The 17,706-nt window shown below is 37.8% G+C and overlaps 1 protein-coding gene across 2 annotated transcripts in view; it reads left to right on the forward strand.

The window, feature by feature from the left end:
* Window positions 1-17,706, forward strand: part of LOC145990274 (putative inorganic phosphate cotransporter) — a 42,993-nt gene that overhangs the window by 19,536 nt on the left and 5,751 nt on the right. For both annotated transcript variants that reach the window (XM_083125958.1, XM_083125959.1), the window contains exons 2-7: window positions 1,241-1,407; window positions 4,088-4,321; window positions 5,541-5,628; window positions 8,172-8,392; window positions 9,242-9,391; window positions 15,728-15,860. In XM_083125958.1, the coding sequence (XP_082982084.1) occupies window positions 1,241-1,407; window positions 4,088-4,321; window positions 5,541-5,628; window positions 8,172-8,392; window positions 9,242-9,391; window positions 15,728-15,860 (993 nt within the window). The remainder of the gene's footprint in view (window positions 1-1,240; window positions 1,408-4,087; window positions 4,322-5,540; window positions 5,629-8,171; window positions 8,393-9,241; window positions 9,392-15,727; window positions 15,861-17,706) is intronic.

Consider the following 17,706-nt stretch of genomic DNA (forward strand, 5'->3'; position numbering starts at 1 on the left):
GTGCCTAAAGAGGCAGATTAGTGACGCAAAATAAGAAAATCTGCAATAAACATACGTTTGAGAACAGTCCTATTGCTGGCACAATCAATCATTTGCCTCTTGTGACTGCACAGCCTTCAGTTTGCAAGAATTCATTTCATGGTGTTTTCATTTGGACTTTTCGAGGTGAGCAATTCACAACAAAGGTTGGAGTTCATCTTCATTTAGTCCCTTATAGGGTGGTATTCAAAGCACTTCAGATTTTAAACAACGCTCGTAGCACTCTCGTGAAAAAATAAAGGGCAAATTTACAATTCCCTACATCAAATTTGTCTTTTCAATAAGATTTCGCTACTTCTTGTCGGAAGGAAACATGCAAAATAAATATCAGGTTTTCTAAATTATATTTTACGGAGCGACCACGAACTAGAGAACCATCGGCTAAAATCCTTCGCGCACCTTCCCCTCGATCCGTTCAGTTCGGTCCTAAGAAAGCATGGTCCACCCGACCCCTCCCCTCCTCCCGGAAGTACGGTGCACAGGAGTCGCGGGTCTGTGCAGGTTTCTTTGCTGGTGGTTCCACTATAATAGTTTCAACATATACTTGCGGACAGATTTATTTTTAGAAGAAACAAACTAATATAATAATAAAATGATACACAAACATATTTCACTTCAGGCTCGTAGCCATAACATAATGAAAAATATGGTAATAACATACATATGGAATATATGTCAAAAATATTTTAAAATGTGGAAATTATATGTAAATATTACTAAAATATGTGGTAAAACCAATATATGTAAAAATATGTAAAATTAAAATAACATTTTTTGAGCTTACAAACAACGATTCATAAGGAAGATGCAAATTAACATTGGTTTAACTTTACGCGTAATATGAAGATATGCATTTACACATAAATTCATTCTCTGAATATAATTATACCGTTGTTTTGGTATTGAGGACTAAAGTGGTAAACGTTGTAAGTGCCAAAAGCGAAAGTGTTGGGAAATCGCATCGTTGCGCACATCAGCCCGTAAGAACGTGCACACTAGTGACCTCTTTACACGCTCTTTGAATTACTTAGAGGGCTACCAGCCACATTTCACGTTTACCACATTATAAAGCATGGCACATTTCACAGTTTAACGTGGAAAACTGTGTTTGAATTATTCTGGCACTTACAGCGTTTATCAATTTCAGTCTTCAATTTACATTGTCGTTAAATAATCCCAGATATATTTGGTATTCTTGTAGGATGCTGCTGCAGCCAACGGTATCTACTGGCCATCATGGGCTTCCTTGGAGTGGCCAACGCGTTTACAATGCGCGTCTGCTTATCTGTCGCCATTGTTGATATGGTTGCAACAGACAACAATAGCACAGGCGATGCGTCTGAATCGGTTACAGATGCTGATGATCAGGTGAGTGTGATAGTATTTTCCCTGTATTCTAACTCTCTGACTTACCTAACTAGGTTGCTATACGTCCCGAATTTTCAGGGACAGTCCCGCCATTTCTCCCGGTTTCCGAAAATTTCCTTCGGGACGCGCTAATGTCTCGAAATCGGTGGGAAAGTAGAAATATTTGATACTGATACTTTCATGAACATTATTTCTAATTAAGTGCGTGGACGTAATTTTGAAAAAGTTCAATTTACAAATCAATTGAACCACTCACTCAATTATCATGTGTTGAGTTTCATGTAATCCTTGCCGACCCCGTGGCGGAGTGGTTAACACATCGCGCTACGACGCCAGGGCTCCCGGGTTCGAATCCTGGCATGGATATTTGTGTGTGTGCATTCATCAATTTCATCATATCATCATTCATCTCCATCTTCGCAAATTAGCCAACAGTGGCACAAAATGCGAAGTAAACTAAAGCAAGTCAATCAATCAATCAATGAATAATGTAATCCTTGAAAAGATCCACAGGAATGAGATACAGTATATAGCTATGCAGGAAAACAGGATGACGTAGCCGAAACACAACTATTTACGTTTAATTAACATAAGTTTGAGTTATTTATTAGTTGCAATCCTATACATTAACCTATTATGTAAGGTACAAAATAGTTTTCTGAAAATTCTTATCAATTCTTGAATTTTTCTGACTTTTGTTGCACAAACGTGTGTTCTAAAATTGGGCTAAAATCGATTCTGAAATATTATCAAAGGAATCCTACGGCAGTTTCAATGTTTTGCCCACAATAATTATGGTCTGCATACAGGGCCGGATTAAGACGAAATTGGGCCTGATGCTTGAAATCTTCGGTGAACAATAAACACGACGACGTTATAGTTACGTCACAGCATAAAGAATAAGTAACTGTATAATAAGTAACACTGTGTCTAGGCGTCCGAAATTGGGGATCCAAATTTCATTCAATGATTTATTTTCAGGTTGATATAGCAAAAAAAAAAAAAACTGTTCAGCTTTTGGAAAATTCTCGTCTGTTTTCATCTGAGTCTATTTCAGGAATAGGCCTAATGCTGCAGCATCAATAGCACCCACCTTAATCGGGCCCTGTCTGCATACGTAATACTTCATAGGGTCTTGCCCGCAACAAGACTTTCGGTGAGAAGCGTCCCGGATTTTCACAAGCAGCCCTAACCTAAACCTAAAGGTTTCGGAAACACAAGTCTTGCCTAAGTCCCTACCATGGACAAATCAATTCACTCCCGAGCCAATTAACTCCCTGCCCTTGTACCTGATTCCAATGATCCTTTTATAATTTGATTGAAATTCAGAAAGAGGTAACAGAATACATTAAAAAACTCTCTCATACACACATACAAAGCAGTTGCTATTGTGCATAGAACTCTGTCACCTTTACTAGAAAAAACAAAAACAGAAGAAGTACGTGCATCATATGATGAAATGTGTCAGCAAATTGAAATAGCCAGCGTAAGCTTCACGTTATTAGGTACGTAAAAGATAAGACTGGAGTAATTTTCTTCGAGTTTTAAAAACTAGTGCCACTTCCATGACCCATAAGCACATGATATGGTGCTTTTCTTTCTTACTTTGTCAGCTTTTCTAAGGCTTTGTTTTGTTAACTGTTTTATGGCGGAAGTGTTTAGTATATTGAACCATTACTTACACATTGAACACAACGCAAACAGCACGAACCAACCAAATTAAAGGTCCACTGAAAATGTGACTTCACGTAGGTATGGCAGTCATGTTCGTGAAACGTGTTCGTTATGCTATTTACATTACTCATGAACAGAATTCTTATTTATTTGAAGTAACCATAATTTTACAAAAAATTGCGACAATTCGTTTAAGTTATCTTCAGTGGCGACGGGGGGCAGTTGCCCCTTCCACTTTTTTGCCACTTTTGCTCCCGCACTATGCTAAACCTTATTATCAATGGAAAGTAAACTGTCCTTTTTGGAACCCAATCGTCGCCACTTGTCCTCTTTAGACAACTTACCTATATTTTCTATACATCTCGGTTCTATTCAAAGTGCACGTGGCACTTTATTTCTAAATTTACTTGTCAGTGATAAGTGGTATAAATAGAGCTTTATTGCCTTGATATACGTTAATTATTTTGCCTAATAGTACATGCTAGACTTGTAATTTTACATCCTGTAGACCAAATATCCTTACAAGTCTAACTTGATTGCAATTTCTGGATAAAACTATGTTATCTGGAATTGGACCTTATAAAGTGTGAATCGAATGACTGAACTATGACCCCAACAGAAACAGAACCTTAAAACTCTTGCATAACATTGTGTCTAATATAATTCCACATATGAATGTAATTACTTAAACGCAGTGGCGGCGATTGGGTTCCAAAACCGGGGAGGCAAGGTGCCAAAACTTGGGGGACAAAGACAGTAGATAAGGTTTAGTATAGTGCGGGATCAAAAGTAGCGGGGCAAATGTCCTCCCCTCGCCCCCCTAATCGCCGCCACTGCTTCAACGAATTTTTGAAAACTGTTGCAAAGGCACTCTTTGATTTCGATAATCGATAAAATACTCGAATATAGGTCAAAAACCATATTGACTCATCTGTATTATTTCACCTTGATTTTGCACTTCCTCTCTTCCCAGTGTTGGTAAATCATCTACTTTCTATCCCCCTAGGTGCGATTTACTTGGAGTGAGGAAGAGCAGGGGTTGATACTCAGTTCGTTTTACTGGGGCTACATCATAACACACATTCCTGGCGGACTGCTGGCTGAACGTTTTGGCGGCAAGTATCTGTTGGGAGGGGGGATTCTTTGGACAGCCATATTCACTCTTCTGTCACCCTTGGCAGCTATTAAAGGAGGATCCAGCTTGCTTTTGGCGATCAGGATATTAGAAGGCTTAGGAGAGGTAAGAACTTTTGAATTTTCCATATAATGGCAGTGATGTTCCATGCTTACATTATCTGTATATCTACCGCGTACACCCTTTATTCTCGCCGTGTCACGAACGTTGTAGGAAAGCGAGAAATCATATGGAACAGTGAGTTTCGTTATGATCTGTGTTGTGTTGTCAGTGGCGTGCATATTGAAAGTTACTAGCGTAAGAATGCTGTCAAAAATGTGCTTCAGTTTATAACCACACTGCTCGAAGCTGTCAGGCACATCTCGGGTTGTACAATAAAAATACAGTTTAAATAAGATATATGTAATAGTTCTCTTTCATACATGATCCAACTTACAAACTTACATTTCGGCAAACGCACAAGGAACACCTTGAAGCAACCTTGCATGTCACAGTTCTCGTACCGAACGACTTTCTTCCCTTGTCTTTGGTACAGAAAGAAAAACAGGCAACCTCTCAGGGTTTTAAAACGTGCATGCGCGATACACAACATCCTGTACTACAAGAAATGGTCATAAGTTAATGCAGAATTTGTTTTAGTGTTCCAGTTAATTCAAAATTGGTTTTATTGTCTTTCAGTTAATTCAACATTTTTCTTTAGTTTGCTCACTGTACAAACTGTCTGAGTTGCTGAATGTAATAAAACAATCTTGAAGGCATACCGTGTATCGTATCTTTCACAGTAACATCACGAAATCCCCACCATTCTTTTTCGGAAGCTCTGTACTTGAATGAAGACTACACACAGAAAACTAAATGTATCAAATCTATTTGACGTACCAGAAACTCATCGATTGATGCACTAAAGTGTGTTTTTTGGATTTCACCAAGAATGAGGTATACAGTTATGATGCATTTTTGTATATCATTTGTAAAGGTAACGACAAGGTGCTTAATATGATGCAAGTGAGTATTTATTTCTGTATTAAGCTGCATTTTGATGCACCTTCCTCCATCTTTATTGATGATATACTTAAAAATGTAGTCCGAGCTACAGATTTGGTGCAATTTCTTTGTCTCAGTTGCTGATGCATTTACTTGTCTGCCTCTCCATATTACTCATTATTGTATTGTAATTTCATCTGACACCATTCAGTAGGCAAAGATATTTATTAAGTTTGGTGATTGAATATTCCTATACAGACCAAAATGACACGCTAGGAATTTATACAAGATACTAAATTTCCATTATTCATAAAAACTGTCATAAACATGGTTCTTTCAGGGTGTTACATTTCCTGCAATGAATGCCATGCTTTCGAAATGGACCCCTCCTTTGGAGAGAAGCAAATTGGGAACTCTAGTATTTTCAGGTAATTAAGTATTGTTCATGACACTTAAACTCTTATTTGTACAGCCAACGGCAAATATAATAGTAGGCAAATTGGCCATCACTTATTTCATTCTTTTCTGTTCTACATCCTGTTATTTTAAAGAATGGAATTCTTTTCATACCAAGCAGATGTTGTCCTCTGCTTATTGACATTTTTATTCTTATTGTGGAAAACAGACTAGAAACTTGCGATGGACAATTTGCATACCATTTCTTTTGTCGTCGGGTGTACCTTAAATTCTAATATTATGTGTAATGAGAACATATTTATTCAATTTAATGTTACATGCTTCTAGATTTGCTTACTCCCTCCATAAGTATTGCCAAAGCTCCTACCTTACTGTCCATGCTTCAGAAACTGGGGTTAACGGAAATACATAATCATCTCTATCTTAATTGTTTCTTCACGAAACAATACAAGACTCTGCTAAGTCTCGTCTCGTCTCGAAAGGTTCAAAGGGCAATCCTTTCACAAGGATGTCCACGTCTCTTTCACATAATACAATCTGAATACAGCCTTCTTTCTGCGCCTGGTTCCACATTCAATATAATCCTTGGTAAGGTTGCGAATTGTCCACAAGTGTGTGGAGTGCCCCTGTACAGTCTCACATTTTATCAAGCTGTGGAGATTTTAGATATTGTATGCTTGTTCTTTAACCTATTTTTCACCGTTGCGATTAATCTAAATAAAGTAGAAAATCGGCCTCAGGTAGAGTCAGCGGCAATAAAAATGGGAGACCTAGAACTCGAAGTCCCCCCCCCCCTTGCAAGGCGATATGTGTATTGCCTAACTACGGCGTTGATAGAAGTTGCCATTGAAAATTTACTATTAAAATACACATATCGCCTTAGAGTTGGGCACCACACACAGCGCCTTGCAGGGAAGCGAGTATTTCAGGATCAAGGTGTATCATTTTTATTGCCGGTGACTGTACAACACAAAAAAATATTAATAATGTTACCGTACTAAATTTACCATTCAGAATCAGTATCTAGTGATTGATGTGACACACCCACACACACATACATACAAGGCGAGTGAGGTAAGGAGTGAAGGAGATAAAAACTTCAGAGAGAGAGAGAGAGAGAGAGAGAGAGAGAGAGAGAGAGAGAGAGAGAGAGAGAGAGAGAGAGAGAGAGAGAGAGAGAGGTGGGGGGCATACATATAAAACTCCCAGAGGGAGATAGATACTGCTCCCCATCATGCCTTCAATCTTGTTTCACAGCATGTTCAGTTTGAGTTTTTGTTTGAAGTCCACTCTATGGCAAAAAATGGATGATCTGAACTTGACCTGCAGTTGAAAGGGGAATACACACCACTCTCTACCGGGTATCGAACTTGGGACCCCTTGATTACAAGGCAACGACGTTACCACTACACCATCGGGAAGGCTTCCTGAGAATGTTAAGTCATTGTGTTGTAGCTACATATAAATATAGCTACTGTAGATCACAATTACTCGTAGTATACAATTATAAAATAATACACAACACGTAACAAAATTATAATTGTATACGAAATTAGTAGACGATAATAATATAGAGAGTAGAAAAGGTTACAAACGTACATTATTTAATGCCCTAATCTACGTACGTAATCTGCGTACGAGTGCAGAGAATCTTAGAAGAACGTAAGACACAAAAATTATTTAACGTAATTGTTAAGATGAATTATCGTCAATGTATTCCGTTTTGGACTGTGTTTAAGTAAGTGTAATGTTATGTATTTGCTTGTACGTGTGTATGTGTAAGGGCAAAAATATGTGTGTGTGAGTGTGAGTGTGTGTGCCCCTATCTATAGGTTAGATTACCATTCTTAACATGTATTCTTTCTTTCTTTTTTTCAATATTTCAATATTTCACACTCAAAAATTTTTGTGAACATGGTCAAGTTGAAGAAAAGGCTCCACAGCCTTAACTTCGCCATGTAAATGAAGACGAAATAAATAAATTAATAAATAAATGGTCTAAGGGGTCATGCTTTGGGCTCGGGCTACAGGACGCAGGCAGGTTCGAGTACAGATATACGAATACGTTCATGTGTGGTTCGAGTCTCCTAGGGGAAGTGTAACAACGTTTCTCCTGAGATTTCGGGCTGTGTATGAGACCGGTGGCCACCCACCATGGTGAAAACATTGGGGAGCTATGAATGATAAGCGTAACCCGGTCATGGAAACAAAAACCTACAAGAACGACCGAAGGTTCGTCGTGCTGACCACACGTTGGAAGATCTCCAACCACTGCTGAGTAATGTGGGACTGAGGTCGACAGTCGGTATGTAGGCCCTGACCCAAACGGGCTGTTGCGCCGCGAGGTATTTGCTATTTTATAAATATTCATGAATATATAAATTATTGCACTATTTCAGTGAAGAAATTAAGTAAAAAATCAATTGTGAGCAACAATAGACCTTCTACATTGTAAGAAAGAAAAACTTTTCATTGTAAATTCCTTTACTAAAATTTGGTTTGAATATGGTTTCTGAGTAGTCTTATCAATTGATTACAATTGTTTTCTTTGCAGGTGCTCAGGTAGGCACCATATTTGGCGACGCACTGAGTGGGGTATTAGTGGAATATGCCGGCGGTTGGCCCAGCATATTCTACACCTTCGGAACCATCGGGATTGTTTGGTTCATTCTCTGGGTTCTCCTCTGCTACAACGAACCTTCCGAGAACCCTTTTATATCTCAAGAGGAGAGAGAGTACCTGGAAGAAACTCTAGACCTGAAAAGCGACACCAAGGTGAGTACTTCATTTTCGATTATTCGCAGATACAAGGCACAGAACACAAGCATGGACGTTGGCAGGGGTGAGTCGAACCGCTTCATTGAAAGTTACAAAAAAGCAGAAAGTTTGTTATTTTGTGTTAGCATTATTAATAGAAATAAAGTACAATTAGTTAGCATTCCAACAGAATAACCAGAGAAAAAGAAAAATCGTAAGATCGAAAAACGTTGAGTGTAAAATGCAGGAACCATATTCCACCACTTACTTCAAAGAATAAATGGTTCTACAGTTTTCAAAATTCCAAAAAGAAAATATTTTTATGTCAGAAGTTACACAACTTAAACGTTATGACCAAATTTCCCCCATAACTTTTAAAGCTTTTTCTTAAACAAGGTGTGTAAAAGTAAATAAAAATATAATAACTATGCATTTCAGAACACTAACTGTATAAAGTGTAACAAAATGAATAATGAAAAACAGTTGCGTTGGATATTCACTCATCTGGTGGTCCTATTAGAACAACCTTCCCAAGGATAATAATAACAACAACAATAATAATTCAGTCACGTGACAAAGATGGCGCAAGCTTTCTGCTCTGTGTGACGACATGTGAGAATAAATGAATGAACTAACTAGTAGGATAGGGTTTTAGGACCAATAATTTATTTTAGTTCTCGTAAATAAAAAGATTAATACTGTATAAATGTAGAAAATAAGAAACAGTCAAGGTAGAAGAAATACCTAAAGTGAAAAAGTACAAATTCGTGTGTTTTGTGATCATTTAAATTCTTTGCATTTATTGGTACTGTCGCTGAAGTTTATATAATGTATAATAATTACTTGTATGGATTACTTTTCTTGCAGTCTCTTTCAACTCCATGGCTTAGCATTGTGACGTCACTTCCCGTGCTAGGCCTTCTGGCAGCTCAAGTTGGCCACGACTGGGGATTCTTCACGCTTCTAACAGATCTGCCTAAGTATATGAAGGACGTCATGCATTTCTCAATAGAAACGGTATGATTTCCCTTAGTATTTGCTGTTTGAATAGTTTTTTTTTTTTAAATACAGTGATACTTCAAGTTATTTGCATGCAGTAGCGGCGATTGGGTGCCAAAACTGGGGGGCAAGGACAGTTTACTTCTTCTTGGTAGACAAGCCTTAGCATTAAGGCGATCTCCTACCCCGGCGAAATGCTTGACCATTTTCCATGTAAGCTAATGGGGGTAACTTTGGTCACGATTATCTCAAGAACCAGTCAACAGAAAATGTTCATATTTTAACTGAACACTGAGAAAGGATATTTCCAGAGAACCACTGATTAATATTTCCATTCTCTGCATCAGCGTCCCGAAAGTTAAATAATTCATTTTTATCGCTATACTGGGTAGGGGGACAAATGTGTGTGTGCGGGGAAACTGGCCCCGCACCACCCACCATAATGGCCGCCACTGGTCCCATGCATTGATTTGCAAAATGAATATGATAGTGGGGAATCTGATCCTCATGGTCACAAGAGAACAATACTTTACCGGCTTTACAAGAGTTGTTAGAAAATAGGTAAGGTGCACTTAGAAAATTTTTCTATGGTTTATTGTACTGTATATTCATTGGAAGACTTAATATGAAGTCGAAGTACAGTGTTGCCACGCATACCGAACGCAATCCGTTCCATAGGTTACTATAGGAATTATTTAATCCGTTCCCGAGCCTGGTTCAAAAGCACGTAACATCGTAAAAATATTGCTGGGAATAAAAAAGAAAACACAACATCATTTTTTGTCTTCCTTTAATGGCGTCAAATTTGTTATCAATTTGATCCACGTGTTCTGCCTGTGGTAACAATGCACAGCATTGTTATTCAGTATTCACCCCTTCCATATGGCGCATTGGTAACGTTTTCGCCTTGAAATTAAGAGGTGGGTTCGATAGCCGGTGGAGGTACAAGTGGTTCGGATCCCACTTTAAACTGTAAGTCCAGTCCCGATTAGCCTTCCTGTGCATAAACTGGACTTAGAATCTCAATTCAAACTCAATTATTCATTCCTTATTCGTTCATTTCGGCTTTGACGCTTTGGTCTGTCTTTCTTTTATAACAATTGTCTTTTATATTAATTGTAGCCAAGTCCCTGCTTGTGCGTAATGGACAGTACCCTGCGCGCCTGATAATAAAGAACAGGGGGTTTATCTAGAATTTTCCATTTTGGGGGCTGCAAGTCCAAATTTAGGCAATTTTTAAGCCAAAATTAGCATAAATTGGGCCTTTGTGAAAAATGTTAAGGAGATATTGAGAAAAGTGGAGCGTGTTAGGGTGTGTGTATGAATCTTGTCTTCTGAGGGGTTAATCACGTGGAAGGATTCGCGTGCCGTTCGTAATGCGGAACCGGGTTCGTTATGGGGGACTTTCGTTGTCCGAGGCGTTCGTTATGCGGGGTACCACTGTATCATGTTCCTTTTCTATGTAATTAATCACATTGCTTATACGATTGCAGTGACGTGCGGTGACGTCGATAGTTGGGGTAGCAATCAGTGGCGTGCCCAAAGGGGGGGGGATGGGGTCAACCCCCCTGCTTTAGGGTTCAGTATTCCTAAAAAAGAACGTCAAAGGCGGGAAAAGATTGAAAATTGAGGAATGACTACTAAAAAAGGCACATGTAACCTATATTTCGAAAATCAAAATACATTTGATTTGACTACTAAGCCAGAAATCTTGGGTTCGAATCCTGGCCTGTCCACGGGTGTTCTTTTAGGTGTATCCCTTCATCAATTTTATCGTATCATCTTCACGATTAGCCAAAAGTGGCAAAAAGCGACGTAAAATAAAACAAATCAAACCATCAATAATATTTAATTTTTGTTACTTAGCGTCGCTTTTTGCCACATTTGATTAATCGCGATGATAATACGATAAAATTGATGAAGGGAAACACACAAAGAACACCCTTGCCCAGTTAGGAGTTCGAATCCAGAACCCGTACTGTCGTAGCACGCTGTGATAACACACACTCCCTCACGGACGTCTGCCGACAACAAAGACGAGAGAAAAGCGCTAACCATTCGGATACGTGGATATCGGTAAAGTTAACTACATTTTTTCTCAGTCGTATTTTTCAATTGAATTTTTGAAACACCATCTTTGTACATGATTAATGTTCTTTGAAAGAAAATCGATTGCTTGAATCAGTGGCGTACGCAAGGGGGGGTTACGGGGTTTAACCCCCCCCCCTTGAGCTTGTGAAATATTATGAAATATGCTGTAGAAAAAAAATTAAATGGCCAATTTTTCACAGTCAAAGATCTGGGACAATAATATTACTATTACTACTTCTACTACTACTACTACTACTACTACTACTACTACTACTACTACTACTACTACTACTAGAATAGAATAGAATAGAATGGTCTTTATTTAAGCAGGCGTGTTTCGGCCTCATGGGCCGTTCTTACAACCAACCCTTGTCAAAGATACAATAAATTAATAAAAAAAATAATAATAAAAAAACACATAATGATCATGATAACACAATAAAGATAATATAAAGATTATACAATGCTAAAATAATACATTGAATAGATTAGTATATATACTGTTGAGTAAAGATAAGTAATAAGTATTCTGTAGTTCAATGTGTGTGCGGGAGGGGGGGGGGTAGGTTAGGTATGCATTATATGATGTATAAGTGCAGGTGCAATTGTTAACATATGAAGGTTAATGAAGTTGTTGGGACAATAGTAAGTTCTTCAGATTTTTCTTAAAACTTTGATGGCAAATAATGTTAGTCAATGGTACAGGCAGTTTGTTCCATTCCCTGATCCCTGTAACAATGAAGGACTTGTTATATGTGGCGGTTTTATGTTTGGGGATTTTTAGATCCTGCGTACTACTACTACTACTAATAATAATAATTTGAATTATTATTTCCATGCAGCATGGAGAAAAGCACAGCATTCCAAATACACGCGTCTTTCAGAGTGATGCCTTGAAAATAAACACGAGTTTATGAGGTTAGGTTAGGGTAATTATGATTTAAAAGAAAAAAAAGTTGTTTTGTATCTCAGTTGCAACAATGTTCAATACACTGGCGTACGCAGGATTTTTTTTTTCGGGAGAGGCTGGAATAGTAAATGTGGATAGCACATGGCTTCGTTTTGGAGGGCAGGATGCATAATAAAATATTTCGTATTTTTGGAGCTTTCAGTCTATTAAAATTGTATTCAAAGACAAAAATGGTAATCGGGATTCACTTTAAAAGAGGTTTCGCATTTACACATTTTGATTTTTTAAAGTTCTATACGGATTTTTATTTGAAAATTCTGATTTTCTCAAAATTTCGGTAGGAGCTAGAACACCATCGCCCACCGCTCTGCGTACGCCAGTGTTCAACGAACATGTTTTTTTTTTGTGTGTGAACAATGAGAATTAACTAAATAAAGTTATTGGTACGTTGTAAGAGGCTAATGTATAGACAAAGGCTAGGCGGACAAGAATACAGTCACCAGTTCGCCTTCCCATTGTATTTTTTACCGCAGCACGTTTGAATGTCTCTCTTTAAAATGTGTCACCTTGTAGACTAGACAATTATTCAAACGACAATAAGCTTAACTATTGTAAAATGTTTTGTTGGTAAGAACAGGGAGACAATCCAGATGTGAATTATCGGGGACATTTATGCGGGGAAGATGCCGAAAAAATTCAAACCAATTTCGGAAATCGAATCCAGATCACCCGTGTGATTGTCACTTGTCAGACGCTCTACCAACCAGATCACCTTAGCTCCTTGGATGAGTTCCATACTTCGATCATTTCAATTTATTTTAATATATTTTCTTGTATTTATGGATCTTCTTCACCCTTGAAATGTCTCACCTTGTTGACCAGACAATTATTTCGTAACAAAGAAAAAAAATGCTTCCAGGATTCGATTTTTTCGTTCTAATGTTTTCATAAATACTATATTTATGGAGATCTCTACTACTTAATAGTAGTAGTAGTGGTATTAGGAGTATTAGTATTAATTTAGCTAATTAATTAATTATAAGTATTATTAATTAATTGTGATTATTATTATTTAATTAAAGTATAATAAAACAATGGTAATGTGAATTTGGAAAAAAGTTTTAGAAATAACACCCCCCTTGATGAAATCCTGCGTACGCTACTGGCTTGAATTCCCTAATTCCTCTATCTCACGATGTCGTTACTAAAGAATGCGAGTTTGAGCCCTGGCCTGTGCATGAGTTTCTCTTGTATCCACCCTCCCGTTTAATTGAATCTATGTTCATCGTCATGGCAGAAATTAGGTAAAATGATGGAAGGGCAACGTTATAAAAATACAAATAATTTCTTCCCTGTGCATCTGCAGGTCACTGCAAAATCAGGAGTCCAGAGTTCCCTGTTCACGATTGTCCCTCATGACTTCCATTTATTGCGATTAAATCTATACAGCTAGAAAAAGTGATGGGATGTGGAAAAGGGAAAGGGGGATTTACTGGTACTTGTAGTTTCTTCAATAATATTCATTTGGTTTGTTAAGTTCTGGTATACATTTTTCATTCCAAATTATTTCATTATTCACTGCAGAGTACAACACATAGGAACAAGAATTCGCGCTCGTCATGGGCTCGAATCCCGGCCTGGATATGGATGTTCTTAGTGAGGTCCATTCATCAATTTCATCATATCATCATTTATCCTCATTTCCGCGATAACCAAATGTGGCAGAAAAGCGAAGTAATATAAACCAAACCAACAACAAAAATAAGAACGCGCGGTTCTCTTGCCCAAATAAATACATCCGCATTTATAACGTTTAGCTAATCCGTATTTTTTTTATTGGAGGCCAAGAGATTAGTATATTTAAATAAAACACTACTAAGACGAGAGAGAGAGAGAGAGAGAGAGAGAGAGAGAGAGAGAGAGAGAGAGCATGAGCAAATATTTGTTATATCTTCCGTATTTGGAAAAAAATAAAAGACGGCATAACATTTCCAAGTATTTTTGTCTGCTCATATTACGTTCCCATTTCATAAACAATGAAACTATATTTTTACATCCCACATTATACATACATATTATAAAACGTGTATAAATTTGTGGTGTAAGTACAGAGAACATAAGTACTGCAGAAATTTCTCCCCTGAGTTCTTCAGAGGATTTACAAAGGAATCGAAGAGAAAACAATTTCCTATCTGTCCTATAGGAGATAGACTGGAGGACCTGAAAGCACGGGCTTTCAACTATGGCCGCGGGAGGGGGGAGGGGGGCAAGGGAGGTAGAGGCAGAAATCTTCCCTTTCCCTTCTGGTAGCCGATTCTATTTTTTTATACCTAGAACTGGTAAGGCGGAGGAAAGGGCAGCTAGTCCAGCCTTGCCATTTGATGTCCCCGAGGGACGAGAAGCGCGTGAAAAAAGAAGTGTTGCATGTGAACTGTGGCTTCATCTTCAACAAGACAATAAATATTGTGATTTGAAAATAATTAGAGATGTGAGATTGATTGATCTATCTCTGCTAGACTAGCTACTCCTCAATGCAAGTCACTGTACGATTGTCCGATCATGATTCTACTACAAGAGTACAGAAGAAAAGGAGCAAGTTTTACTAGCAATGACTTTACCCTCCCCCATCCCTTGACCCCTCCTAAATATTTCGTTGTACCGCCTAAACTTTCTCATATTGTCTAATTATGGTCCTTTTTACAATACCTTTAGACTCTCACACTCCTCATACTGAAGACATCGGCTAAATCTCGGTTTACTGACAGCTTGAATCTTTTACGATAAACAAACTGAAGAACTATTCTCTGTCTGCTGTAAGAACGAAGTTATTGTAAACAAATACACGTGGCTTCTGAGAAACCCTATTGGTTGTTCGAATGGCATCTGCGCAGGAATCTTGCGCGTCGGAATATAGTTAATGTGATAAACCCATAGCACTCAAAGTAACTGGTATGTTGAAGTTGTGGGACCTTATATTATAAGCTGTATATGATAAATATATACATGGGCAATATAACACCAGAACTAACATATAGGTAATGAACTATTTTTTTGAAGTCACGTTGTTGGTTTTCTTATATATTATATCTTGCAATGGACGGAGAATGTGAAATAAATTCCACGAACTCTCATACATCCATGGTACAAATATAATCGTATACTTCCAGAATTTCAATATTTGATTGTTTTATATAATTTGAAGTATTTACACTGCCTAATAACAGTGTGCATGTACTTTTTTTATACAGTTACGCAAATATAAAAACTACAAAAAATACACTCGCGTGCGTTCTAGTTATCATGTTGAATGTAGTCAAGTAATTGTGACAATCTACTGTAATTCTTTTTTTTAGAATGGCTACCTATCGGCTCTGCCATATGTTGTAATGTGGCTTGTCTCCATCGCTTCGAGCTGGCTCGCTGATTGGCTGAGATCACGAAGGATTCTCTCCACAACAACCGTCCGAAAAATGTTCACAACGACCGGTAAGAGGTTTTCATTATTTCGTGGAAAATTATAACCTGCATTGCCTAGGGTGGCTCATAAAGTCACTTAACACCCCTGGTACAAGGCCACTGCAGCGCGCAACATGGAAATGGTAATGACCAATCGTTATCAGGCCAAGGGGGATCCACATTGATGCCACCCGCGTGGTCGGCGGCCATCTTGATGTCCGCCATATTGAATTCAACTACAGAATTTTAAATGAGAAGGGGGTGATATGATATATCAAATCAGGATAGAATTTCACGAGAAATGCAATGGTGAAGGTTTTTTCGACGTATCTGTAACCAGTAAAAAGTTATGACTGAATTCTTGTACCAATTTGCTCCTTTTCGAGGTGTTACAAAAATGCCTTAAAATTTGTTTAGCGCATCGGTAATGCATCGAGATCAAAGTGATGTCTAGGGAAAGAAGTTCACACGCCATTGCACACGATTTTAATCGGATACATCCACGAAGAGCTGCGTATTATGAATGGTTGTCGCGAACAATTTACAATGTGACGCTTCCATTGAATTAAAAGTCCTACACAGTGACAAGGCTAATGTTTATGTTCATAAGGAAGTTCATAAACAGAATATGCAACCCTTGTCATCTGATAACTAACTTTGGACAGAAACTGTTTCACAACGTTCCCATAGTGTTCTGGTGTTCCTCCCTATTGAAAAAAAAACTCTGTAAAAAGTACCCTCTTCCATAAGCAAGGAAGAAAAAACCTGCTATTTTAACAAATCCAAGTAGCCCTAAGCATTTAAGGTTCCGGTGATGGAAAATTGACTAACCAATCGTGTTCCACACAGCACGCCACACCATTAACTTCCAGCACTAACCATTCAGCTTTGATCTGTCGAAAATGAGTTATCAGATAAAACGCATCGAATATTCTGTTTATGAACTTCCTTATGAACATAAACATTAGCCTTGTCACTGTGTAGGACTTTTAATTCAATGGAAGCGTCACATTGTAAATTGTTCGCGACAACCATTCATAATGCACAGCTCTTCATGTATGTATCCGATTAAAATCTTGATGCATTACCGATGCGCTAAACAAATTTTAAGGCATTTTTGTAACACCTCGAAAAGGAGCAAATTGGTACAAGAATTCAGTCATAACTTTTTACTGGTTAAAGATACACCAAAAAAACATTCACCATTCCATTTCTCGTGAAATTCTAGCCTGATTTGATATATCATATCACCCCCTTCTCATTTAAAATTCTGAAGTTGAATTCAAGATGACGGACATCAAGATGGCCGCCGACCGTGCGGGTGGCGTCAGTGTGGTTCCCCCTTGGCCTGGCAACGATTGGTCATCACCATTTCCATGTTGCACGTTGCAGTGGCCTTATACCGAGGGTGTTAAGTGACTTTTTGAGCCACCCTGTATATTTAATAAGAATCAGACTCCATCTGAAATTAATGAAGTCATGTTATAAGAATAAGAAAAAAAAGGAGTTAACAAGAAAGTTATTCACGCTGTTTCAATGCTAGAATTTTGATCTTAATTGGACAATATCCATTGTCTAGTTTGTTCTTTTTCCTGTTCTAATATTAAACGTTTTATATTGCTTTATTGGGTGGCAGATATAAGAGAAATGTTTTGTGTCCAACAATTTAGAACTTTCATTTTATTAATCCGTTACTACACCATTTTCAAAGTTTCACACTTGAGAACTCTGAAGAATTAACCCAAGAAAATTCATAACATTTACAAATTACAGATCACACACACAAGAATGTAATACAATAAAAGCACGAAATAATACACAATTATCTCTTTAAGAAACAAGTACTGTTTGTAACAATAATTTTCCTTCCAAAAAG

Source organism: Lepisma saccharinum, chromosome 7, assembly GCF_977018435.1.
Source record: "Lepisma saccharinum chromosome 7, izLepSacc3.1, whole genome shotgun sequence".
In the NCBI taxonomy this organism is placed as follows: domain Eukaryota; kingdom Metazoa; phylum Arthropoda; class Insecta; order Zygentoma; family Lepismatidae; genus Lepisma; species Lepisma saccharinum.